The 25288-nt window shown below is 41.6% G+C and overlaps 2 protein-coding genes across 4 annotated transcripts; both read right to left on the reverse strand.

Moving 5' to 3' along the window:
- Nucleotides 1–816: 816 nt before the first annotated feature.
- Nucleotides 817–11895, reverse strand: LOC125726752 (nucleolar transcription factor 1-like). Of its 2 annotated transcripts, none has more exons than XM_049003189.1 (23): nucleotides 11498–11895; nucleotides 11281–11340; nucleotides 10787–10836; nucleotides 9863–10035; nucleotides 9523–9606; nucleotides 9273–9428; nucleotides 8971–9035; nucleotides 8747–8858; nucleotides 7376–7486; nucleotides 7161–7294; nucleotides 6308–6449; nucleotides 6064–6105; nucleotides 5742–5852; nucleotides 5507–5554; nucleotides 4774–4929; nucleotides 4358–4501; nucleotides 4101–4211; nucleotides 3898–3986; nucleotides 3593–3782; nucleotides 3018–3065; nucleotides 2840–2908; nucleotides 2590–2742; nucleotides 817–1233 (listed from the first exon to the last, which is right to left on the reverse strand). In XM_049003189.1, the coding sequence occupies exons 3-23, from the start codon at nucleotides 10806–10808 to the stop codon at nucleotides 1108–1110; spliced, it is 2286 nt and encodes a 761-aa protein (XP_048859146.1). In that variant the 5' UTR covers nucleotides 10809–10836; nucleotides 11281–11340; nucleotides 11498–11895; the 3' UTR covers nucleotides 817–1107. The 2 variants fall into 2 exon arrangements, with proteins under 2 accessions (XP_048859146.1, XP_048859145.1); XM_049003188.1 differs by having other exon boundaries at nucleotides 9863–10038.
- Nucleotides 11896–15746: 3851 nt separating this feature from the next.
- Nucleotides 15747–25283, reverse strand: LOC125726760 (B-cell receptor CD22-like). 2 transcript variants are annotated; one of them, XM_049003204.1, is made up of 11 exons: nucleotides 25160–25283; nucleotides 23859–23923; nucleotides 23068–23415; nucleotides 22754–22975; nucleotides 21713–21955; nucleotides 21059–21328; nucleotides 20600–20866; nucleotides 20042–20126; nucleotides 18157–18208; nucleotides 16694–16905; nucleotides 15747–16500 (listed from the first exon to the last, which is right to left on the reverse strand). In XM_049003204.1, exons 2-11 carry the CDS (start codon nucleotides 23911–23913, stop codon nucleotides 16440–16442), a joined length of 1815 nt encoding a protein of 604 aa, XP_048859161.1. In that variant the 5' UTR covers nucleotides 23914–23923; nucleotides 25160–25283; the 3' UTR covers nucleotides 15747–16439. The 2 variants fall into 2 exon arrangements, with proteins under 2 accessions (XP_048859161.1, XP_048859160.1); XM_049003203.1 differs by lacking the exon at nucleotides 25160–25283 and adding an exon at nucleotides 24076–25153.
- Nucleotides 25284–25288: the final 5 nt, after the last annotated feature.

The following is a 25288-nucleotide window of genomic DNA, read 5'->3' on the forward strand; positions in this document are numbered from 1 at the left end:
AACCTGCCCTAGAGCTCTGCAAAGATAAACAAGGAACAATTTAATGGCTAAGCTATCAATTTAGGTGAATTATCAACATTGCCATCATTGTGCATGACTAATAAAGTGAAAATATTTCAAAAGGGGGGGCGGAGGACCAGACAAGTCAAATATGAATATGGGCTATTAAAACAAAACCTACAATATTGGTTTTACATTGTAATTCAAAATGTCCTGGTACAGCAAAAGATTAAGCTTAAACAGGTAAAAGAATAGCAGCTATATAAATAGATTGGCCCTGAAAAATTATTTTATTTTAGGATAAACATACCCCAATATATTTCAAAAGTTCCTTTCAGTTACAGAAACTCATCTTATTTTCTCAGGTCACCATCGTTTTGCCGCCACAATAATAAAAAAAAAAAAGACCAAAACCATCAAAAACTGACAACCAAAATAAAACCTGTTAACAGAATCACATTTAAAATCCTTTGCGGTAATCCTAACATTCCGCAGTTTGAACACAAGATTTGACAGACAGGCTAGAACTGAAATTCCAAAAGAGCAGACAAAAATTTCCCCATAAAAAAAAAGACAGAAGAAACCTAAGTGGTGGCCTTCTGGGAAAACAGATAATTCCGATTAGATAAATGCGTCAATATTTAATCTCACTATATTAAATCATATTGGAAATTCAACTCCAATTATTTTTGCGCTTCATTACCTAGAGAATTATTACTACTTACCCTATCCTCCACTACCCGAGACAGGCTACTTGCATACAAAAAGATGAAAAAAAAAAAATATATATATATTATATATATATATATATATATTTCACATCAGTGAAAGAAAAATGTTTCTGTAGCCGTGTCTTAGGTAGTACGAGAACCTGATAATAATGCTGTACTGGGTTTTCCTTCCCCTTGGACAGCTTTTAAAGATGGCAAGAGCACATTATAACCTTCAACAGCATTTAAACTGCTACACACACACAGTGTAGGGAGACACACACACCGGAACTGCAAGGGACGACAGATGAGCCAGTCACCCCCCCCCCCCATTTGGCTACATGTGTTACTGAAGGACAGAACGCAACATTCCCATCTATCCCCTGCTGGTCATATCTCAGTCAGAGTTAAAATCGGTGTTGGAGTCAGATTCCGAGTCCGATTCCGAAGACTCGGAACTGGACCCACTACTGGCACTGGACTCGTTCTCCTTGTTCTTTGCATCCTTGTCTGTGTCCTCATCCTGGAAAATGAGACCAGAGTTGCTTTGATTATTCTTTTTTGGTAACGCATCTGTGACCCTGTACTGGAGAAACAGCTGGAATATGGATGGATGAATGATTGTAGAATAATTATATAACAGTATATCTGACCGTAGTCTTTTTAGAGCGTTTAGATCATGAACATTTAAGAGGCTCAGTTTTTATAAGCAGAGGTACGAGGGCAATTTTCCACCACACCAAGTACGGTACTTTTGCTTTTCCATTGACTTCCAATCGAGTACCAGTATGAAAAGTTCTAGTATTAGAAGTGCCAAACCAGATGGGGTGGGACTTGAAAATGTTTTTATTGTTGATTGGTTATGCAAATAGCCTGCCGTGGGAACAGAAACTATTGTATTGACAATAGTTGCAAACTCAGAAAATAATTAAAAAAAAAAAAAAAAAAAAAAAAAAAAAGTTAATTTATGTTATTGGGTTGTAAGAACAGACACAACAAAAAGATCTGCATGACAAGAAATTAAAAAGTATTTTGTTGAATATAATGCAGCATGCGTATAGCGAGCTGTTCCAATGGTCCGATTCTGTTATAAATACAGCGATGTGATTTTGTTGCAATTAATATTGGGGCATTTATAAAACAAAAAAGGAGGAGTTCATAAATCGCTCACAAACCCGTCTTCGAGTGATTTAAATGGCAAGGATGAAAATGATTATGATCGTCTTGGAGAGTTGGGTCATGCAGAAACCAGCAGAGGTACTTCAAACTGATTTTTAAAAACATAAGAATCTATAAAAGGAATAATATACCTAAAAAAATAAATAAATAAATAAATAAATAAATAAATAAATTTAGCACCCGTAAGTAATGGTCCGAGTTGCATGTAAATTTCGCACACGTGCAGACCAGCGATGGGCATGTCAATGGAGCTGGTACGTCTAGTCACCAGGCACTGAGGACGCCTCGTAGACGCATTAGACAGCATTACCGGCACTTGACAGAGTCTGATAGGAGCCGCATTGTGGGTTAGTATGAGGCCAGGTGGTTATACTGTGCAACTGCCCGGCCTGTGGATGTCAACCGATGTTGTAACAAATGGGCACGTGAGGGCGGACACACACACAAGGTTCCGGCTGCTGGTACCAGGTGGAAAACCAACACCTAGAAGTACTATACTTTGGTATTTCCTCCAGGTACCAAAAGTTTGGTACCTGGTGCGGTGGAAAAGCACCCTTAGTTGCATACAGGTGACTGAACCTAAGAGGCAGGAACCCTATCCCTTCAAAATTCAATAGGTGGTCTAGTCATTTGATGGTGGTTGAGGATGAACACACAGGGAAACGTTCGGGATTTGATTTTAAACCAGCGGAGCTCTCACCTTCTCTTCCACATTATGATCGGTATCATCCTCATCATCATCATCCTCTTCTTCCTCCTCCTCCTCCTCCTCCTCGTTTTCTTTGTTTGAAGACTCTTCCCCCGACGAGACCTCTTCTTCCTCATCCTCATCAATACCTCCATCTTCGGAATCCTGGGGAAAGATGAAGAGTGACGCGAGCAGCTAAGGAACGGAACCACGAGTCGGAGAGCAGAGAAGCCCCATCAGATACTGCCTTCCTAAGACTTACCGATTTCTCGGCAGCTGCTGGCGGCACTTTGGCTTTCGATCCGCCAGGTTTGTTCGTTCTTTTACGCTTCTAATAAAAAAAAAAAAAAAAAAAAAAAAGATTAACCTGTGAACTCGCTCCACAAAAACGAAAGAGGCAGGACCACCATGTTCCAGAGAGCAACGCTCATCACACTTACAGTGGAACGATATTCGTCGTAGGCAGTCCTTTCCTGTGGGGACAGACTCTGCGGAAGAACAGGAGAGAGTCGATGACATGAGCTATGCAGGGGTGACAAACTCATACGGACAAGATCGTTAGCACTGTCCCCGGTCAGACCATCCTCCTGGAAGCAGTGCCGGGCTGCAACAGGAGGCTGCAGAATTGAAACTATTTATTCTACGAGCACAGCTGGATAGTTCACAGCCGTTTCCAGCCCCAATTTATTACTAGAGTTCAAGGAAATCCACTGCCAAAAAGACAAGTTTTTAAAAGTACAAAAAATGCATGCCATTTCCAAAAGAGTAATCGTGTTAAATAACCATGATCTCAATACTGACCAAAATAATCGCGATTATGACTTTTGCCATAAAATCAAGAAACCATAACATATAGTTAAGACGAGAAAAAAAAGAAAGCAACCAAAAACTCCCAAGTAGGGAGGGACAGTCAGCTGTGACCAAGATGACCAATGAGATGGACGACAGACAGCAGGAGGAACTGAGCATGCTCCATGGTGCCCAGGGTCCCGAGGAGCTTAAGAACCAGCAGTACCTGGAGCCACAGGTCCAGCTGATCCTTGTACTGCTCCAGCATCGTCGCTGCCAGCACCTTGTAGGACTCTCTGTCCCTTTCCGACAAGCTCTTCCACCGAGCCCCAACCTCCCCCATGCGCGCCTTTAAGGGAAGATGGGTCAGCTCCTTGCTTGCGAGCACCTCCTGAGAGAAGATGTGGTAACCACTCCTGAGGACACAAGGTCAGAGGTTCAGGAGGAGCGCCGCCCTCCAGGAAACGGGACCCGCACACACACACACACACACACACACACACACACCTCACCCCAAAAGCACATACTTACGCTGGTGGTTTCTTGGGCTCCCCCACGAACTTTGGATGCTTCCCCAAACCGACGGTCACGTTCAAGGGCTGCATCTCGCCGAGCTCTCGCTGACAAGGCAAGAAGTGGAAGAGACTCTAATCACGAGCAGAATGTTCTCCGTCTGTTGCCAGTATCGCTGGCCTTCAACGTCAAAAAAAGGCTAACAAAGGCAGCCGTAGTACGTTGTATCGCTTCCGATCTTCCATAGCCTTCTTGATCCAGACCATCTTCTTCTTCTTGTCCATTGAGGTCCAGACTGAATTCATAGCCTCCTCGGCCTTCGTGCGGTTGTTCTGCTCGGAGAGAGGGCGTGTATGGTCACAGAGAGAAACGTAACCTGCACTGGTCGCCCTGACAAAGGCCACCCAGTCTATCAATTCCCTGCTTGGTTTATGCGATCAAAAGGCTACAGTGAGTGTAAGTTACAAAATTTCCATACACTGAAGCTTGCCAAGTAGCTGTCCATGACAGAAAGCTGCCAGAAGTCTTGTGCCCTTTTGGGTGGGACGGGCAGGCCGCGGTCATCCTTGGCCACCTTCTCCAACTCGGCTTTCAGAGTCACCTCCAGACGTTCATATTTCTCCTACAGGCCAATGCACGGGGAGGATCCCAAAAAGTACTGAGAACTGGTCTTCGCCAAAGGAAGATGCCGTAAAACAGGAACACAAGTACAGTCAAGTATGCATATTGAGAAACACCCGAGGGATTTGAACCAGTGACCATCTGATCACCACATCACATCATCCTAATGCGATGAGCCACATGACGCCCATCTGGGGTCCAAATGAGGAGCAGCCAGACTGGCCTGCAGGTGGCAGGGCTGCGTCCGCATGGTACCAAAGTGCCACACTGTACCTTCTTCTTGTCGGGCAGCTCGTTCCACATCTTCGCTAGCGTACACGTCAGCTCGCTGTCCGACAGCTCTGGCCTCTGCCTCTGCAGTTTGGGCCTCTTCTCCTCCGAGAAGATGAAGAGGGCCGAGATGGGCTTCCTGGGGGCCTCCGAGCCCGTCTGGATAAGGGGGGTACATGTGAACACGGCATTCATCTGGGCAACTTTCACTGCCTCACAGGCAATAATCAAGCCAAGTACTGATGTGCCTCGTTTTCCGATGGTTCGACTTGATATTTTGATTTTACGACTGAGGAACAGAAACACATATTCAATAAGCCATACGCTTTGATTTGTTCCGGGGCCAACAATATGCTGCATGATATTTTCTCCTGATGCCGGATGACAGTAGCAACTATGTTTCCAGTCTTTTTAACGATGCTAAGTGCAAAAATCTCATGTAGTGTTTAACAACATAACGAATATATTTTTTTTCTGTTTTCAACCAAATAATGTATTTGCCTTTCAATTACTGGTATTTAGTTACAGTAATTCACTAATTATACCAATCTTGTTTGCCATACGATATTTTCCACTTATGATGGGTTTATTGTAACGCAACTCCATCGTAAGTCGAGGAGCAACTGTAATGGGATTCTTTCTTGTGAACTTTAATAGGATGTGGGTAGGAACAGCCTAAGGTCAATAGTCCCAGCCTCCCACCCTAGTTTCAGAAGGACTGGTCTTCTGCACTTACAGAGGGATGACGGTCATTGGAGACAGGCCTTTGCTTGGGTGACAGGCCCTGAAGAAACAGGGAGAATTAGTGATGAGAGCCAAGCCTGCCGGTGGTACACTCTCACAAAATGCACGTTAAGGAGAGCAGACATTTGCCACACAACCAGCAATCGGTTTCACACCATCAGTGGCCTAATATGCAAGTGGAGAATTGCTTGGGAGTGCCTGTAGGGGGCACTCACAAGCCCTCTCACCATGGCCTTGGACGTCTCCTTGGAAGCGGGGCTGCTACTGTTACTCTTCCTCAAGTCCCCCAGCGTCTCCAGCTCTCCTCGGACCCGCTGTTGTTCATCCTTTGGGAGGCTCTGAGAGGAAAGAGGAGGAGGACCAGATCCAGGGAACAGCAGACGCCAAGGTGTAATTGTTTATAGTCAAATCACAATCAAAATATTACATCACAATGCTCTCTTTATTCTCATGTCCTTATAGAGTAATTCAGGGCCATGGGGGGGGGGGGGGGGATAGGGAATGGGTCTCAAATTTGATTGGATGGGAGGGATACAAATCGCAACTCACACAAACGAAGCGATCCATTTCAACTTCATATTCCTTCTTTTTCTAAAAAGGGGAAAAAACGAATAATGCTAGATAAATGATAATTAGTAAAGGCAGACTTTGTATGTTACGTTTCATTACATTTTATTACGCTGGGTGGATGTAACCTTTCCAACATGAAAGAAGAACCCAGCTCTGCTTTGCAAGAGAGCCTGGTGACACATCCACGTGCCCCTTGGACCTTTCACTGCGTTCACACGCTCACCCGCTCGCAGAGTTTCTGGTAGCTGTTCCGGTCGCTCTGGTCCAACTTCTTCCACTGCTGCCTGCACATCGTCAAGCGTGCTGGATGCGGCAGGTCCTTCAGGCTGGATACGGCCTCCGAACAGTACAAGGCGTAGCCGTTTCTGCAGAGCGTATAGAGGATTCACCGTCCGTGGCCACAAGCATGGACCAAAACGTGGGATTTTAACTTGCACAAAAATGTTTGCGCAGAGCAAAAAAAATGATTGGTTCAGAGATAACACCAATGTTTACTTTCTTTTTGTTAGTCATATCAAAATAGGCGATTCTCACAGTATTGTTTGTGCCGAGTTCAATATCTAATCAGAATTTATCCATCATACAAGGATTTTGAGTGACACACATTTAAACTTCACACTACACGCATATTTATAGTGTGTCTGCATGGTGGAGGTGACTCGTGTAAAAAGGGAAGAAGTGTAAGATTTTCCTGCTGTATTTGGCCTCAGGAACATCCCTCTTAAGGGTCCAGAAGTCAGCTGGGATTCCACTTGCCTTGATACCATTTTTCCCCCATATCACAGAGAGCAGGGTCGGGTCCCGTGTCACAGCCTGTAAACGCTGGCAAAATAAACCTACAGCACTTTCTCGAAAAGGTTTCTCAAAAACCTTACGCGATGTGAATACAAGTTATTTCTGTGATCAGCATCACAAACTCCGGCACACCAAAAATGCGTATGCAAAACTCCCAGGAGTGACACAGAGCTGAGGTCAGCTCGCAAGCAGAGGTGTTACAATCTGTGGACAACACTTTTCCAACCGATAAGGGGACAATCGGCTAACCGTGCTACCATGGAGAGCACCGGCATACTCACACTGGAGGCTTCTCGGGCCGGCCGTCAGATTTGTCCTTCAGGTGCCTCTCAGCTTTGGTTAGAGTGGTCTTCTTGATGTCTCTATCGGAGAGGTTGAGCTCCGGATGCTGCTGGATGAAGTCGCGCATGGTCTCCTGGACGACGGGCACAAGTTGAAGTTTGGTTGATCTCCACAAGGACCGAGCCAAACAAAATGCATCACGAAGGTGTCTCACCTCGTATATTCTCTGCTGTTCCAGGGACTTGTTGATCCACTTCAGCCTCTTTTTGTCTGACAGCTGTGTCCACTGCTTAAGCAACCTGTCCCTGATGTCCCTAGCGTTTGCCTGGACAGAATAAAATTCACACCATTCCAATGACAAATTGTCATACTGGCAAGTATATACTACATGTTGAAAATAAGTGAAAGTATCAGGTAATGTTTCATAATGCATTCATTAAAAGACATAGAATATTCAAGGCACATTTTGCACTGATAGAACATTCATAAGCAACATGTACAGTATCAGCCAAAAGTTTGTACACGCCAAGCTGCTTACAAGGGAGAGTGATAGTGTCGCATCTAGGCTGACCACCTACTCCATGTAAGGTGGGATACTGAGCCACTTCAGGTTTTACAAACTACTTTAAAACACTTGGCTAATTAGTTCAATTATTCATGTGCTTTGACTGGTTCATTTCCTTGATTGAAAGACTCATCCAGCTGTTTCACATCAACATTAGTGACACGTGCGTGATTACAGGAGACTGACCAATCAGCACACAGCAAGAACTCAGTGCTAAAGTGAAATCCAGGTCTTTTTAATTGAAATGGTAGTTTGACCACCTAATTCCTGTCAGAGAGGACACTATGGGCTAGGATATGGTAGGCATTCTAGTTGTGTCTCATAAGCTGGCCACCTGACCTAACTTTGGAGAAGTTATTAGTATTTTTGTGGGACCTTCTTCAGGACAGCTGGAGAAGCATCCCAGGAGGCCACCTCATGAAAGTGGCCTAGAGGAGCAAGTAGAGTCAGCCAGTCCCTAGAGCAACTGGAGCCAAGGGCCTCGGTCAAGGGCCCAAAGGTGGCATCACTCTGCTGACCACGGGATTTGAACTGGCAACCTTCAGAATCCAAACCCATAGAGCTACGACCCTCACAACTTCTATTTTTTTGTTTAATACTTTCTTGGCCAGTGTGCATATTTGGTTTTTATAGTTAATTTTTTATACAATATAAAACTGTACCGTTACTCTAAAATGTAAAGAATACTACAAATAAACTTTTCTATGGGTAGGTGTATCCAAACTTGACTGGTACTGTAAGTATACCTTAACAGTTAACTCATGTATATTAAAGCTAACACTATAATTGCGTAATGTTATGTTTGTCATTAATACATATTAAACTTGTTAAGGTACGCCATGATGTTAAGGTATATTTACATGTTACTTATGAATGTTCTATGAATGCATTATGAAGGTATAGTTAGTGCTAACAAATGATGTTCTTCAGATATTCATGCTCCAGACAGATTAATATCACTTTGTATAGCACCTACGGCAACACTTCTAGAAAAAGGCAACCATAGTAACAACCACTCACATCCGGCTGGGTCTTGAGGACGGACTTCTTCTTGTGGCTGTACCAAAGCTGCTGAGGTGTCTTGGGTTTCTCAGGAATGTTGTTCTTTATGTTTACGTCTGGGTGCTCCTCCCTTAGCAATCAGAGCAGAGGAATAAACACACAGGATAACTTCTGCAGTGGGACGTGACCATCAGCGATTCATCGCCATTCCCTCACATCAAAGAATATTGTACACATCTCACCGGAATTTCAACACTTTTTGTCCAAAGGCTTCTTTATCTCTTTGAAACTCCTGCACGTATTTTGCCTGTAAGATGACGGATATTCATGCAGACAAAAATAGTGAGCTTTCATGCATTTATTAATGACTGGCATGCTAATGCTTTATTGCTAAGCTCAGCTACAATACAAACAGAAAGCTTTGGCCCCTGATGTTCTCCACCCTATCGTGGCTCTATCACTTGTGACAATCTTTCCGACAACCTTCACTATATGAAGACCATCCCTAAAAAGTTCTCTCCCTCCCGATCCCTTCACCGCTGACCTTCTTGCGCTCTGGAAGCTCCCTGTACTTCCTGGAGAGGACCTTAGTGAGGTCCATGTTACTCAGTTCAGGGTGCAGCTTGGCATATTTTGCCCTTTTCTCCATGAAGAATCTCAAATAAGCTGTCAGGGGCTTCTTTGGAAAATCTGGGTGTCTCTGAGGGACAGAAAAAGAAAAGCATGTTCTGGATTATTGGGAGGTTAATCTTTTTAAAACAGCACTAGGTTTTAAAATCGCCCTCCTGTACTACCTGTGTCCTCTTGCTTCTCTGGGGGTTTTTGATGAAGTCTTCAGCGTCGACGATCATCTCAGACAATGTGCGATACTTGCGTACCTGAATCACATGAGAGTTCAGAGTCGCATCTCACAGCAACCAAACGAAAGGGGCCTTCTTGTACAGTTTGAAGCATCCAGCATAAAACAAATAGTTAAAACGTCTTGCAAAAAGTCATCATTATTGACAAGCAAGCAAAATATTTTTAGAGACCCAGTGTAACAGAATGTAGACCATAATACAGACTTCTGAATGTTTATACACTTTCAGGATACTTGATAGCCGATGCTACACACAGCAACTCCGTTTTCCTCACCTCTCGTGACACTGCCTGCCATTTCTGCTTGCAGGTATCTCCCGAATAAGGTCCAAACGCCACCTTATCCCAGTCCAGGCGTGACTCCATCGTCTTGAACCTGCTAAGGTCATTCTGTGGGAGGTTCCCCTTCATGCCGTCGAGGAGCTTTAACAGGTCCTCCTTGGGCCAAGCTGCTGCACCAAGCGCACGGGTTCAGGGGCAGCCAAAGAAACAGACAAGCTCTTATCTTTCGAGTCAGACCCTGTGTTTAGCATCAGGCTTAGCAAACAGTCCAGTTTCCACATTCCTAGCCCTCCAACTAACATCCGTATATATGAACCACCTTCGCAGACGATTCACTAAGAATTAGGATCACTCCCCCCGAAAATATACATTTTAATATTTTCAATTTCTCAAGCACCACCGTGCGTGAAATTAGCTTCGATATTCTTCTCTTCATTTCATCCAGTAAATGGCATGTCTTCCTTATTCCTCGATGAAGGCTTACAGAAAGACAGTCCACACAGTGGTCATTCAGCCCTGGTTAGTGTGCCGAGTAGAATTATAGGGCAGCGATACCATCTGCAAACCACACCACTGACATGTTATATATAGCGTTAAATGTGTACAAGTAGTACCTGTATCACTGTTTAAACTAATAGTGGATCTGTTGGAATAGTTAATCTGACCTGATGCTTCCACTATTAGTTTAAACAGTGATACAGGCACTACTTGTACACATTTAACGCTCTATATATATATATATATATATATATATATATATATATATATATATATATATATATATATATATATATATATATATATATATATATATATATATATATATGCTAATTTGTATTAAGTTCATATGTATGAATCCATAAATATATGGGTGGGACTAAACATATATGAAGGCCATTTGGATGATAAACTTCTTACTTTGATCTACAGTCGTTTCCATGTCTCCATACAGCCCTTGAAGCCTATTTCTGCAAAAACAAGAAGGAGTAGAGAGACCAACTCATCAACAATAAGGGGGGAAAGTATTAGATTTAACACCTATTCTTTCCCGGCTGTTATGGTCCTTTAAATAAAAGTTTGTTGTGTTCAAGTAAGGGAAGGCAAGAAGAACCTAGTAAATCTGTTCAAATAATAGATAAAAAGGTATCCTTAACAGAAGAAGCAGAGCATGACCAGTTTGGATTTTCCACAGGTCATGCCTCTGACTGGATTCACAGAATAAATGTTTACAGATAGTTTTATACCAGGTCAAGCTTGACCATGATGGGAATGAGTAGTGAATCTTGGACGGAGCTCACAGCGGCGAGCCCGCAGACTCCGGGCAAATGATACAATGCCCATCCGTGTGCCGATTAAAGGGGAACTAGGGAAGCATGCAGCTATGCAATGGCACTATGTGGGTGAATACTCACCGTTAATGCCGTCCTGAAACCAATGTGGAAGCGTGATGGTTAGGAGGTAATATCGCGTCTCTGAAAGCCGAATCGCCAAAAGTCAGGAAAAAAAAGATTTGCGGACAAATAATATCTATAGAACAACATCTTGTACCTAATAAGGAGATCAGATGACAACAATGTGAGCCTCTTCCCTGGGCCGTAAAAGTGACTCCAATGAAAGTAAACGTCTCACCTTAGAACTTCGCTGGTGCCTCGCAGTCGGCTCCAACCGGGCCAAGTCAGCTTCAAACACGGGGCAAGCCAACGAGACACGGCTAGTCGCTCATCACGGGGCGCAATGTGGCGCAAGGCGCTCTGTATGAACAAATCTGGGAAGAAAGGCAGATCCCAGCACGGCGAAGTAAACGACCGATTGCCGGTGGCTCACCAAGAACTCCCGGCAGAGATGTAGGGGTGACAGGAAGCAAAGCTTAATAAATGCGTTTAATTGAAAGGACTCAGGAATCAGGCTGGGCGAAATCGAAAGTGCGCCGACCACGTGTGCGTTCCAGGCACATCAGCAGAGCCGCCGAGCCCGCGAGTAGGCCGATGAGCGCACCGCCCCTCGATCCGTCACGCTGGGCATCATCAAGCATGCTTTACAGCTGGGCTGGGGACTATTGTCACCTATAGAGGGCCACGGTGCCTGCATGCTTTTGGGAAACTGATTGACGACACGTGGAGTGAGGCTCCCAACCCCCTCCTCCATGATCGCAGCCCCACGAGAGTAATTAAGACCTGCGGGACGCGGGACACCAGTGCACTCAGCACGTTGGGGTTTCCCAGCCCTGGTTAAAGTGCTAACCGTTTTGCGTTGGTTAGCGGATTTACCGAAGGGACTGGTGAAATATATATAACCTCTCATCTGAAATACTAAACATCTGTGTACGTGTCGAGAAATGAACAACTATATAGCTTCGCAATCGGACTTCGCAATCGCCTCTCTTCCTTTCCACTTAGTTTATACCTTTAGCATTACTGCTAATGAAAGGTCCACAAAATCGGGCTCCAGTCAGCGATCTCATTGATATAAACAAATCGGGCATGATTTTGCTTTTCTTTGGCCACGTTTTGCAACACGTCCCTGTTTCCATACTTGAGATTAGCAAAGCTCTAAATCGTTTTTGTACCATGGAGAGGTATCTGAAATGGACGGGTTTAATCTTCCTGATATAAATTCTGTAGTACCGTAGCTGGGATAGCGGGATCGGATCTGAACCCCCAGTCAGTCCCGTGTTCGCGAGCTGGCTCCCCTTAACACCCCCTATCAGACACATAGTGTATATTGAACAGTGTTTCGGGCTGGCGCCTTGCGGCGTCCCCGTTCAAGGGGTAGCCTCCCCGAGTTAAATCGGTAATGCCTTGAAATTGCAATCACTGACAACGAATGTAATGGTGACTTTTATGGTTAATTATTAATGAATGCATGAAAGCTCAGGACACGCAGGCTAAGAGGACGCCTACACAGAGCCCTGGATACCGGGACATGTTAGGACTGCTAGTTCACCTAATCGCTTAGGCGGGTGAACAAGGGAGCTCCGCGCAGGAAGAAAAGGGCTCTCTTTCTCTGATCCAAAGAACACATGTAAAGCATGTTGGAGGCAATGTGATGGCTTGGGCGTGCATGGCTGCCAGTGGCACTGGGTCTTTAGTGTTTCTTGATGATGTGACACAGGATGGAAACAGCCGAATGAACGCTGAGGTGTTCAGAGACATCGTGTCTGCTCAAATCCAGCCAAATTCATTGGGCGATGAATAATACAGATGGACAATGACCCAAAACACACTGCAAAAGCAACCCAGAACTTTATTAAAGCAAAGAAGTGAACTTTTCACTATTGGCGGTCAGTCACCTGATCTCAGCCCCATTGAGCATGCACTACACTTGCTAAAGACTAAACTACAGACCTCAAACAAACAGCAACTGAAAGCTGCTGCAGTAAAGGCCTGGCAGAGCATTAAAAGGAGGAAACCCAGCGTCTGGTCATGTCCATGAGTACAAGACTTCAGGCAGTCATTGCCTGCAAAGGGGTTTTCAACTAAGTATCAGAATTAAACATGTTATTTGCAGTTATATTAATTTGTCCAATTACTTAGGAGCCCCTGAAAGGAGGGGATCGTGTAGAAAAATTACTTTAGTTCCCCACATTTTTATGCAATGTTTTTGATCTACCAACTGAATTAAAGCTGAAAGTCTGCACTTGTTTATTTTAAAATTCACTGTGGTAATGTACAGAACTTAAAAATTGAAAAACTTTGTCTCTGTCCAAATATTTATGGTCCTGACTGCATGTACAGCCCTACGCAGCTGCTGTGTCATAATGGAGTATCTGACACCAGCTAACAATGCGGAAGCTTTAATGGTCCAAGCGTCTTAAGATGTCGAAAATGAATGCGCCCCTGCTACCCTGTCCAGCCCCCCGACCCAAATTACCGGAACAAAACAAGCCTGGACAAACGGGCCCATTACAGACGGCAGACAGCGAGGTGGAAAAAACCTGTGGTTCCCGGGCAAGACGTAAAACGGCAGCTAACGTTTGTGCTGATATACTTGCGTCCCTACTGTGCGTCGTAATCTGTAGTGTGTACTCCTTATCACCAGGGGTCAGTGTCGAGGCCGCAAACCAAATACATGAATGAATACCTGTATCTTAAAATCGCCATCTGTTATTCCGAACAAACATGTCTTCACTCGAAGAAATATTAATCTCCATTATACTGAGACAGCACCAGAGAAGAAAACGCAAATCGCGGAGATGGTACACTCGACCAATTAATAGATCTCGTCAGTAAAATGGGGAATTCTTTTCGTAAATGAAATGAGAAGTGAATGAGATTTCATGGACCATCAAGATTATTTTACTTATTTACTGTATGCACTATGTGTAACGTCTTTGCACATTGTCTGTTTTGCGTTAAACGTATGTTTCCCTACCCTGTGGGTGATCAGGCAAACGTAAAAACTACAAAACTACCGGTGGGTGGGTCTGAGTGAAGTTCGTTGTTGCATGTTTACTTAAACAGGCTTAGATATTTACAATATGGTGACCACAACCATAATACTGCCACAACTGCGGTGTCCCTCGTACGAGCAACGCCAAACTCACACGGTGTTATAGGCAGGAGTTAACGTATCGCGAATCAACAAACGTGAGTGAGGAAGTTCGGAATATATTGTTCTTAATACATAATTCTAATAATTCCCAAGACAAAATAACTCACAATCAATTACTAATGTAATTAGTGAAAATGAAAAAAATATATTTAAAAATGTATTATAAAATATCTATTTTCATTGAAAAAGTACATGACTTCTAGAGAGAGCATCTCTGAAGAAGTTAAGTATAAGCTATAGCTTAAAGTTACTTTTGTATTTTATCCAAATGACTTAATGATTTGTGTCACAGTAGTTTAGATTTTACAATTCATTTTTCTGCTCTGTGTATTATACATGTGTACTATATTATACATCTGTCACAAGGTGGGGAATGTGAAAACCTATCAGTGTCACCACTGAAATGAAAAACGTTCTGTTCTTTGTAGAAATTGATGAATATTAAATCAGTGGTTAATTTTAAATGCATGTAAATAGTCTATGACCAAAAATAAAGATTTTTAACACGACATTTTTGGAGCAATATTCATTTTGATCAGAATTCTATCAAGCCAGACCATTTCATTTCAAGCGTGACAATCATTGCCGGTTTTACGTGTCTTACATCAGTTTTAAGTTGTTTTACAATGCGTTTGCTAACTTTCTATTTGCATATTACTACAGTGGCACAACATTCAGATTAGATATCACACAAACCATATCTAAACAGAAGAGCTATCAGTGATTTCTACAGAAACAATTTCTGCTAAGAATATTTTCCATCCAGACCAAGTGCAATTCCTCGAACAGTAATATGGGTGGCAGCGGGCAAAACTGGAGAAACAGTAAATCATGGACATCTACAGCTCATTTACAGTTTTTCCCAGAAGTCGTACTAGGCGGAACTGGCACGCAGGGAAAAAATGATGTTTTAAAACTTTTTTTTTTCCCGGGGCATAGCGTATAATGGAACTGGATTCCAGGGAATCACTGCATAACTTCATATACTTGGATGAGGCTGGCTTCGATGTAGCTAAAGGTAGAAGGCGTGGCAGAAATCTTTCCGGCCAGAGAGTTACGACCGATGTGCGGAGGAAACATCCATCTCAGCAGCCATCGTGGATGCAGCATGTGATGACATCACAGCGGAGTGCTGCAGAGGGTGGATTCGACATTCAAGGAGGTATTTCCCACGCTGCATTGCAAGGGAGGACATTCGCTGTGATGTGGATGAGAATATGTGGTCTGACAGACGAGAACGTCTGGATGCATAGACGGAAGACCTGTACCTGGCTTACAGTGGTGCACAGTTCAGCCCAAGGGGTATTTCCTATGTTTAACCAAAATATTTTCATTTGCACAATACTGTAAAAGGCTTTTTTTTTGGATATTGTAACAATGTCAGCCTATTTTTCTTGAAATTGAAATGAAATTGCAGTAGAAACTGTACAGTGCAGTAAACATTTTGAAACATATCAAGTATCTTGCAATCACCCTCACAAAATAATGTATAACTTTGTGGTTTTGAGATAAAAAAAATTAGTGCTGGATTTTCAGCCAGTGTTAGCAAGATCCTAGTCTTGCTGTGCATTAGTTAATACCTACAGAGTAAACTGTCATAATGACAACATGAGAGAGTCACCTGACTACCTTGTTCATATACAATGGAGCAATGACTTGACATTCTGATCGTACTGAGACTTTCGTTGACATGAATGCTTACTTTTAAGGCATGAGCTAATTCTGACAAAGGAATGTGCTTTTTCAGGTAATCAGTCTGCACTGACTGTTTAGAGAAATGGACCGACTATGTACCGAAATGTTAATGATTCGAGAAATGCACCAAAGCGACCGAGAAAAATTGCAGTCATCCTCACTAGAACTGATCATCCTAATAAATCGGAGAGACAGCAGCATTTAATCATGTAATCAGGGCATAGTTCAGAGATCAGAGCTGTGGAATGCGGTGTCTCTGAAAAGTAGGAGGAGCCTGAGGGGGGAGCTTAATGTACCGCAAAAGGGCTGAGGTTAAATAAAGACTTCAAGGTTTGGAAACTGTGCTGTAGATGGCAGAAGCGTCTGTAAGCATTCGAACTGGCGTCCTGAAAGAGAGGAAAACTATATTGAGGATCAAATCTTCCTGGCTTTTTTTCTTGAAGAGAAAAACATCTATAAGTAAAATATTTGTAAATTCACATTTGAGGACTGTAATGACATCTACTAAAATATGTAGGAGTTTTTTTTTTTTTTTGCAATTTTTTTGTACTATACAAGAAGCATAAACAAGGTTCTTACCCAGATGTAACTTTGGAGGGGAGGAACTGAACAGTGGAATACTGAACTTCATCTACATTGGGATCACAAGGCTCATAAATACTCATGTACTGAACCTGTTCCCTGTCTCTGGATTTGTCCTGCTGAGCAGTGGAGTACAGCGATTCCTCCTGTATTTCAGTGTCGTTGGAAGCCATCCCTGAGATATTGGCATACACGGGATTTGCAGTGTCCTAAATAAGGAACCGATAAAGTGAGCAATAGAAATATTCTGCACAGCTACCATTTCCATCATGACGTAGAATCGGCAGTCAGACTGGTTTGGGTCACCCAGTCCCTTTGTAGCAATGCCATTGCCCTTCTGGGGATGCCAGTGGAGAAAATAATATTCTCCAAGTGTAAAACATAAATAAATAAGAAAAACTTTCAATCCAGTGAGGAGAGGTAGGTTGCACAGTAATATGCATACAGCACTGTGCAGAAGTTCTCACCAAAGGCAGAAAATGCTCTCCCACACGCAGAAACCCATTTGCCCAACATCCGCATTCATAGATGCACATTCCCACTAAGTCTTTGAGAGCTTGGGGCTGCCCCACTGTCAAATCAAGTGCAGCTTCGCAGTCATTTTGACCCCTTTATGCACACTTTCTGCAAGTCTGCATTTCTGCAAACTTTGCCTGGGAGAATTACCCACAATTCATATCATTCTGATGTGAAACATGGGTTACCAGGGGAAGTGGTAAAGAAACTATTTTTTAAGTTACTGCTTAATGATGCCGTTTTGACAAAAAAAAAAGAGGAAGTTCATTACTTGACCAGTCCTATTTTCCAATTCAGAGCTGAGAGGGTCCACATTCTATAGGTGCACGACCACACAGGGAGGACATGCAGACCCAACACATGTGGAACCCCAGCAGGAACTTGAACCCAGGTCCCAGAGGTGTGAGATAATGGTGTTAACCAGCATGGCTAACCAGCACGGGTAACCAGCATACACACAGTACTGTGCAAAAGTCCAAAGAAATGTTTAATCTGGGTAGCAAGTATAATTTGGCTTAGAAAAAAAATACAATTTAACATTACAACATGTGCAAATTAAGAGTAACACAATAAAAACTAGTAATAACTTCTTCTTTTATCAAAAGAGAAACTGTCACAACCACGGACAAGCAGGGAACGGGGCATCGGGATCCGGAGAGGCAGGAATGAGGGGTTCATTGCAGAAACCAACACGGCCAGGTACGAAACCGCGGAGACGTCATTGACAGGACTGGGGAAACGTACTTGAACGTGGAATTAAATACACAGGATTAATCGGAAATAACACGAAGCGGCCGGTAACAATCGGGATTTCATGTGGAGGTTCACGAGGGGGGCGTGGCGCGCAGGAGGATCAGACGATCAGACGTGACAACAGCCATCATATTCTGAAGAGACAGCCCTGTGAAATGCATGTTGATTGTTACAATTACAGGAAAAATTACCTCGCGCTGCATGCCTCCTCTTGTATCTTTTTTACATTGTGAATGTTTGCTTCTGAAAGAAAACAGAAAAGTAAAAAAGAGTTACCGAGGAATCCTTGGGTGTTGATTGTTTTATAAATCTAATGTTTTATAAATATTAGATGCATCTTTGATTTGCAAGTAACTTTTCATGTTATTAGTTTAAACTCATATTACGGTAACCTTAAGGACTAAGTGCTGTAAAAAAATAATAATGTATCTTTGATAAATTACTTTTCTTATACATGGTTATTTAACTCAGTCCTAAATAGTTAAATGACTGAAATGTATATAAGTATGAATACTCTGGGGGGGTTGCTAGAAAATCCCCGGGACCAATTTTACTTCTTCTGAGACAGTGTATTCTCAAAGGAAGTAAAGGAAGGAACAACTGCCTTTAGAACTTTATAGACTAATTTACAGCAAATATATAGCAGTTATGAGATATGCTTTCTCACATATTAACAGTAATAACAACAACAACAATAATGTAACAACCCTTTTACAACTAAATAATAATTTAGTTAATTCATTTAGTAAAGAACGCAGACATGATGTTTTACTATGGTTGAATGCCTTACAAAGGGTATGAAAATGTATTTTGTGAGAACATCTGTGCCCCCTTCCCTTATACCAACACTAATTGTTCAGCTAGTCAAGCATAAATCCTCTTTTTTTAACTATGAAACTGGAAGAAGAAGAAAGAGAAAAAAATAAATTCTATCTCCACCAATGCACAGATGAATACAGGGTATAATGAAATAATATGGTGCTGGGGAAATTAATAATTAATGAATTAACATATAGTGTCCATGAGTCTAAGAACAGTATAAGAACATTTTAAAAGAATTTTAAAAAATAACTCATAATTATCCATTAGATAGAAGTATAGGTCACACTTTACTTGAAACTATCATCAACAATGCATTATAGATATACCTTTGTATGGTATTATAACGGTCGGAATAAGTATTAAAATATTACAACATTATTTACTGACAGTCATATGCCATCAACGTGTTCATTGCAATAGGCTTCGATGAAGCTCATCTGTAATGCACTATAGATACCTTCATAATGCATTATAACAGTCAGTATAAGAATTAAGGATGTGCTGCATTGCATTATCAAAGTACCTACAGTGCATTATAGATGTGAGCTTCAAAAGGATTCATAATACATAACAGACATGGCTATAATATGTTATGACTTTTTGTGAATATTTATAGCCATCTTTATGCTTTATGCATGCATTATATGGTAAGAATATGTTCATTGATTCTTTTAGACATGGCATTCATAGAATGTTACCAAAATATTATATAACCACCCATCAATCAATCCATCCATCCGTCCGTCCGTCCGTCCATCCATCCGTCCTCCCATCCACCCATTCGCCCGTTTGTCCGTCCATCCATCCATCCATCCATCCATCCATCCATCCATCCAACCACTTGTCATATAACATGGGGAGAACTTGCAAACTCCAGACTCACACACATGCCCATATCTACAAAGGAGGCAACAGGACTAGCCCAAGTAATTTACAATATATAAATTATGCTGCAATCAAGCGATGTACAGTAATAATCAGGATAAAAGGGCAGCATTACCATCCATCCATCCTATAATCCACATACTGTTTACTGCTCAGTCCTCAGAAGAACTGGCCCTTTCCGGTACCCTGCCCAGAATGTCCTGTAACCAAACAGCCCCAAAGGGCTTTTATTGCTGCATTAGGTCCCAGAGAGAATCTGCAGTATAGTTTGCCCTTACAGCTTTTTACCTAAACCACATACCCGACTCACAGGCTTCCTCTGGGTGTAAATGAAGTGGATTCGCCATGAAATGAGCTGTACATACTCACATCTTCCACACCAGTGTCACCATAACCACAAGAACCACAAGAGCTGCAATTCCCACAGTCGCCCCGATGACAGCTGCCGTTTCTCCTGAGTAAAAGCAAAGAAATACGCAGAGATATGACCTCCCATATAAATAAGACATATTGCTGCTATTAGGGTAAAAGCATGAGACAGCATTTATGATAAAGTGATAAATGTGACTCAATATCAATCTCAAAGCACTAAGGTGTTTTTGACTGAATGATAAGACTGTTTAATGTTTTAGAGTAAAATTGTCCAAGTGGCAAGTACAACTAAAATCAGACATCAATTTCGGGGGGGAATTGCCCCTTTCAGTGTTTCCATAGACCACTAAAATACATCATATACAAGCATAAGTTATTATGAGCTGAGAAGATTAGATATTAGTAAAAGTATGTTGTTATTATTATTATAATATAGATCTGGGGGCTGTTCCACGAAGCAGGATTTCTTGGTTAACCAGATAACTTCTCAGATTCTGAAAACAATACACCCTGCTTTGTGGAACACCCCCTGTTATCACAAAGACATAAACATACTTTGTACAAAGATAAACACAGCAGGTGAGGAATGAGATCCAACGTCATTCGTTGCACTGCAGTTATAGCGTCCATTGTGTTCAGATTTGATATTATTTATTGTGTAATTCTGCCCCGATGCTCCTGATGAGATTAAGATTTCATCCTTAAACCATTGGTAGCTCTTAGCTGGTGGGTTTGCGTCGCTGCTGCAGGTCAGAGCCACTGAATCACCCATCACTATTCCACCAGTAGGACTCACTGACACGCAGAGATTTCTGGGAGCATCTAAGACCAAAATGACGTGTTTAGTCATTTTATTCTGTGCTGCATAGTGAGAAACATCCAACTGTATTTCTCTTAAACTTAAGACAGTAAGTGTGGCTCTTCTTCTCAATGAGTATGTTTGACGTTGAGTGCTACGTAATTAAATGAAGTTCCACAGTAATGTTTTCAAGAAGAATATTTCACAATACTCACACTGTACATTCACAGATAAGTATGTAGAGTTAATAGCCCCATGTTTATTTTCTCCTAAACAAAAGTATGGTCCACTGTCCTTAGAGGTGATGTTAGTGATGGTGTAATTATTCCTTGAACCAAGCTTTATGATTTTCTCTCCATTCTTCTTAAACCAGGTGTATGTTTGAACTTCTGGGTTGGCTTTACTACCACAGGTCAGAGTCACTGAATCACGTTCCTTCACGTTCAGAGAGGGAAAGGCTCTCACTGAAATGTTTTTTGGGGCATCTGGAGAAAATACAAGAATATATATATTTTTTTAAATTCAGTGCATAATATATTCTTACTTGCATCATTATATGATATTTATATGATGTTTTACTTATGCAGAAAATGTAAAAGCACAGGGTTACAAAATTCGTTCCCAGGAAATTTTGCCCACTGTCTTCAGAGTTGATGCTAGTAATGGTGAGACGATTCTATTTTAATTCCGTCTATCAATATTAGCATGATAACTTGAGAATGGCATTGAAAATATATTCCACAAGTAGATTTATGTAGAATGCTAATTAGCTGTTTATTGTTGCACTTTGTTATTGAGGAAATTATGTTTGGAACTATGCCTTCATCTGTGTAATCCTTTCGAAATGTTGACATATTTAATTTACTTACACTGAACATTTATGTACACCACTGGAGAATCTGTAGTCCATAATCTGCAGAAGTAGTGCCCACTGTGCTCAGGTTTGATGTCTTTGATGATCAACGTCTTTGATGATTTCATCTCATGTCTGTCATTCCCGTTCTTTTTATACCATTTGTAACTGGTTTCTGCATTCCTGCTATTGCTTCTGCAGATCAGAATGACTGAATTGCCTTCCGCTATTTCACCACGGGGATTGACAATCATTGTATCTGGAAGACAAGATAAGATAATACGTTATTGGTCTAAGGGGGAAATTCCTGTAAAGAAATTATATAGTTAGACCCAGACTTGAGCACAGGCACTGACTATAAGTGTCTCGCTGATCTATGTGTCGTATGTTATACTACCTCACACCTCCACGGTAGTCAGGGATTTTCGCCCTGCTGCGATGTGTGTGTAGAGCTTATGTGTCGCTTCCCCTGTTGTTATATGTGAATGTGTGTGTGCGAGTGCCCTGTCATAGACTGGCATTCTGTCCAGGATGTATACCTGCCTGGTCCCCTGTGCTGCCTGGGATAGGCTCCAGGTCCCCTAGTGACCCAGACCAGGCTGAGCAAATGGATTAGGGACTGATGTATTTTAATTCTATAACACAAAATTGCCTGCGACTTAGCTCAGATATTGATGGTTGTGCTTAATTATACTCACAACTAGGATGAGGTTGTATCACCAAAGATAGCAGAAGAAAACTAAACATGGCCTCCAATCATAGTCTACAATATTAAATATACTTGCAGTATATTTAGAATGTGTTGATAATAGTAGAAAACTGAATAAAATATAACTAATATACTGAGTCACAAATCGTTTTGATTAAATACTTGAATATAATACAATATTCATGTTACTAGGAACATTATTTTGGATTTGCTTCGAAAGTATAGAAAAACATATCAATATATGAAGTTTAACATATGAGTTATTGGCTGAATATTAATTGGCTAAATTTTGATACATTTCATCGTGTCTAGTATCTCAATTCAAGAATTTTTAAATGTAACACTTACAGTTAACCTTGATACTTTCTTCTAAACTGGACCCTTTTCTGTCTTGAAAAGTACAGGAGTAGTTCTTCGTATCTTCTTTGTAGTGAATGTATATATTATCCAAATATTCTCCCTGTAGCTGGTGCCCATTTTTATACCAGGCATACGTTACATCTCCATGTGGACAGCCGGTGTTGCAGGTCAGCGTCAATGTAAAATCCGGCTCCTGCTTTGCAGCCACTTCTGTATCATTAACAGAATATAACCCAGTATTAAAAATCTGATCATAAAAAGTTCAGCTATTTTATAGGCAACATAGTAACATTGTAATTTACCTGTAACAAACAGTTTGACTCCAGGCATGCCAGCATATCTCTCAGAACTTTCTGTAATAAACCTAAATTGATATTCTGCTGAATCTTCTCGTTTCAATTGTTTGATTCTGAAGTTACATTTCTGATTTTTATCTCCAAGGTACTCCACTCGATTGCTATACTCTGGGTCATCAGCAAGGTCCTTGGGGTCTATATCTCCCGTCACCCAATCCTTATACCAGAATGTTCTATTTACTTTATGTCCGGCAGGAGATCGGTACCAGCAGGGTATGTCCACTGAATTCCCAGTCGTCATACATATCGATCGTAAGGGGTAACTCACATACCATCCATTCTGACTCAGAACATCTGAAAACAGGCATAACTCAGAATAAGAACATAGCTTTATTTATGAGTTTGGTGTGAGATCTGAACTTCTTAGTCTAATCTACAAAATACCCGCTGAATAATGGTTACTTCACAAAACATGCTGTTTCTCAAGTACATATAACTAAACCTTTAACTAGTTGCAGTTTTTGAGATAACTAACATCATGAAATTACATTGCACTAGTTTCTTACATTCACGAGTTTGTATTTCATTATACTGAGAATGTGCTTTGTAACATGCTTACAAATGCTATTTGTACCAAATATTTTGTTGGGTTTAAGGAGTTATTAGCATGGTGACTAGAGAACTACTGTAAAGTGAAACCTGACAGGATATTGTCATTGAGTTAAAAAAAAAGTAACAAATGTGAGCAAGTGACTAAGTAATTATTTTGGAAACATATAGTAATCAATTTTTTTTACCTGCCAATGAGAGTAGGATGACCAAACACACGTTGCCTGCTGTTTCCAGGAACATTTCTATGTCTCTGTGCAACATATTGATATGATGAATTTAAATACAATTACCTCTTATTTTTTAGATCAAGTGTAGGCAAATTACCAACAATTCATAATTTCATTGTTTGCACCTTCATTTAAAAAAGAGAAAAAATAACATTACAGACGCTGTTCTACTTACGAATGAGATACCTGAAATGTTCGTAAGTCGTTATTCAACATCATTTTAAGGGTATACGCAAGTACAAAAAACTATGATGCTGTGAGCAGGAATAGCAGCCGGGAGTCATACTGGGCGGAACTGGCACGCAGAAAAAAAAATTGATGTTGCGGACAGGAAACGGGAGCCCGAGGAACACAACTTTTACTTGCAGTCCTCTTCGCTCATATGTGTGAAAATTGGTAAGTAGAGGAGCATCTGTACTTCAATAGAGGATGTGCACCAACCCATTGTAGGGTAAACACAATTCAAAGTTTAACATCTCCAGTTTCCCATGTTTTTCGACCGTAGAGGGAAACAGGAGTCCTGAGAGAAAACCCCAGAATGAGATCATGCAGACTCCGCACACATGGGGTGGGGCAGAGACTCAAACCCGGGTCCCAGAAGTGTGGGCCAACGGTGCAAACCACTGCACCTCCATACTGTTACATTGACATATTTAATTCACAAATGGGTGTATTTTCCTTAACTAATAATCCAGTGTCGGGTTGCAGTGGAGTACGTCCTGGATGGGATACCATACCATCACAGGGCTCACAGACAGCCGTATAGAGCAGTTTAACATACTGGAAGACAGCCATGCAAAAGAGAACAAGCCAGCTGCAGAAGCACAGAACTCCAGCAGGATTTACAGCCACCGTCCCGAAGCTCTGAGGCCAACAGTGTTACTCCCTAAGCCACCTTGCTGCCCATTTTACAAAACTTTAGCTTAAATTACAATTAAATTCTCCTTCAAACTTCAGTTCTGGTAAATAATTATATTCCTTAAATATTCATCAAAAAATATTCCTACTAGCGACAAATAACGGGTTAACCCATTAGCACAAGTGGCTCATATGTAACTATATAACAACAATTATTCATCCATCCATCTTCAAACTTCATAGGCAGGGTCTGGAGCTTATCTCAGGCAGCACAGGACACAAGGCAGGCTGTCGCAGAACGGCACACAGCCAATTAAAAATGACGATATGCCGAATCAAAGCATCACATTTTGACTGCAAAATTATTCATGTTTCATAACGTTACAATCCAATACACTTACCCTGTGAGCGAAGCCTGTATTTTGTTCTCTTGGCAGTTATAGATGTGATGATCTTGCTATCAGTAAACCAGCATGAAACTGCAGATACTGAGGTTTGATCTTCCTCTGTCTTCTACATTTCTTTTCACT

Source organism: Brienomyrus brachyistius, unplaced genomic scaffold (genome assembly GCF_023856365.1).
Source record: "Brienomyrus brachyistius isolate T26 unplaced genomic scaffold, BBRACH_0.4 scaffold75, whole genome shotgun sequence".
NCBI lineage: Eukaryota > Metazoa > Chordata > Actinopteri > Osteoglossiformes > Mormyridae > Brienomyrus > Brienomyrus brachyistius.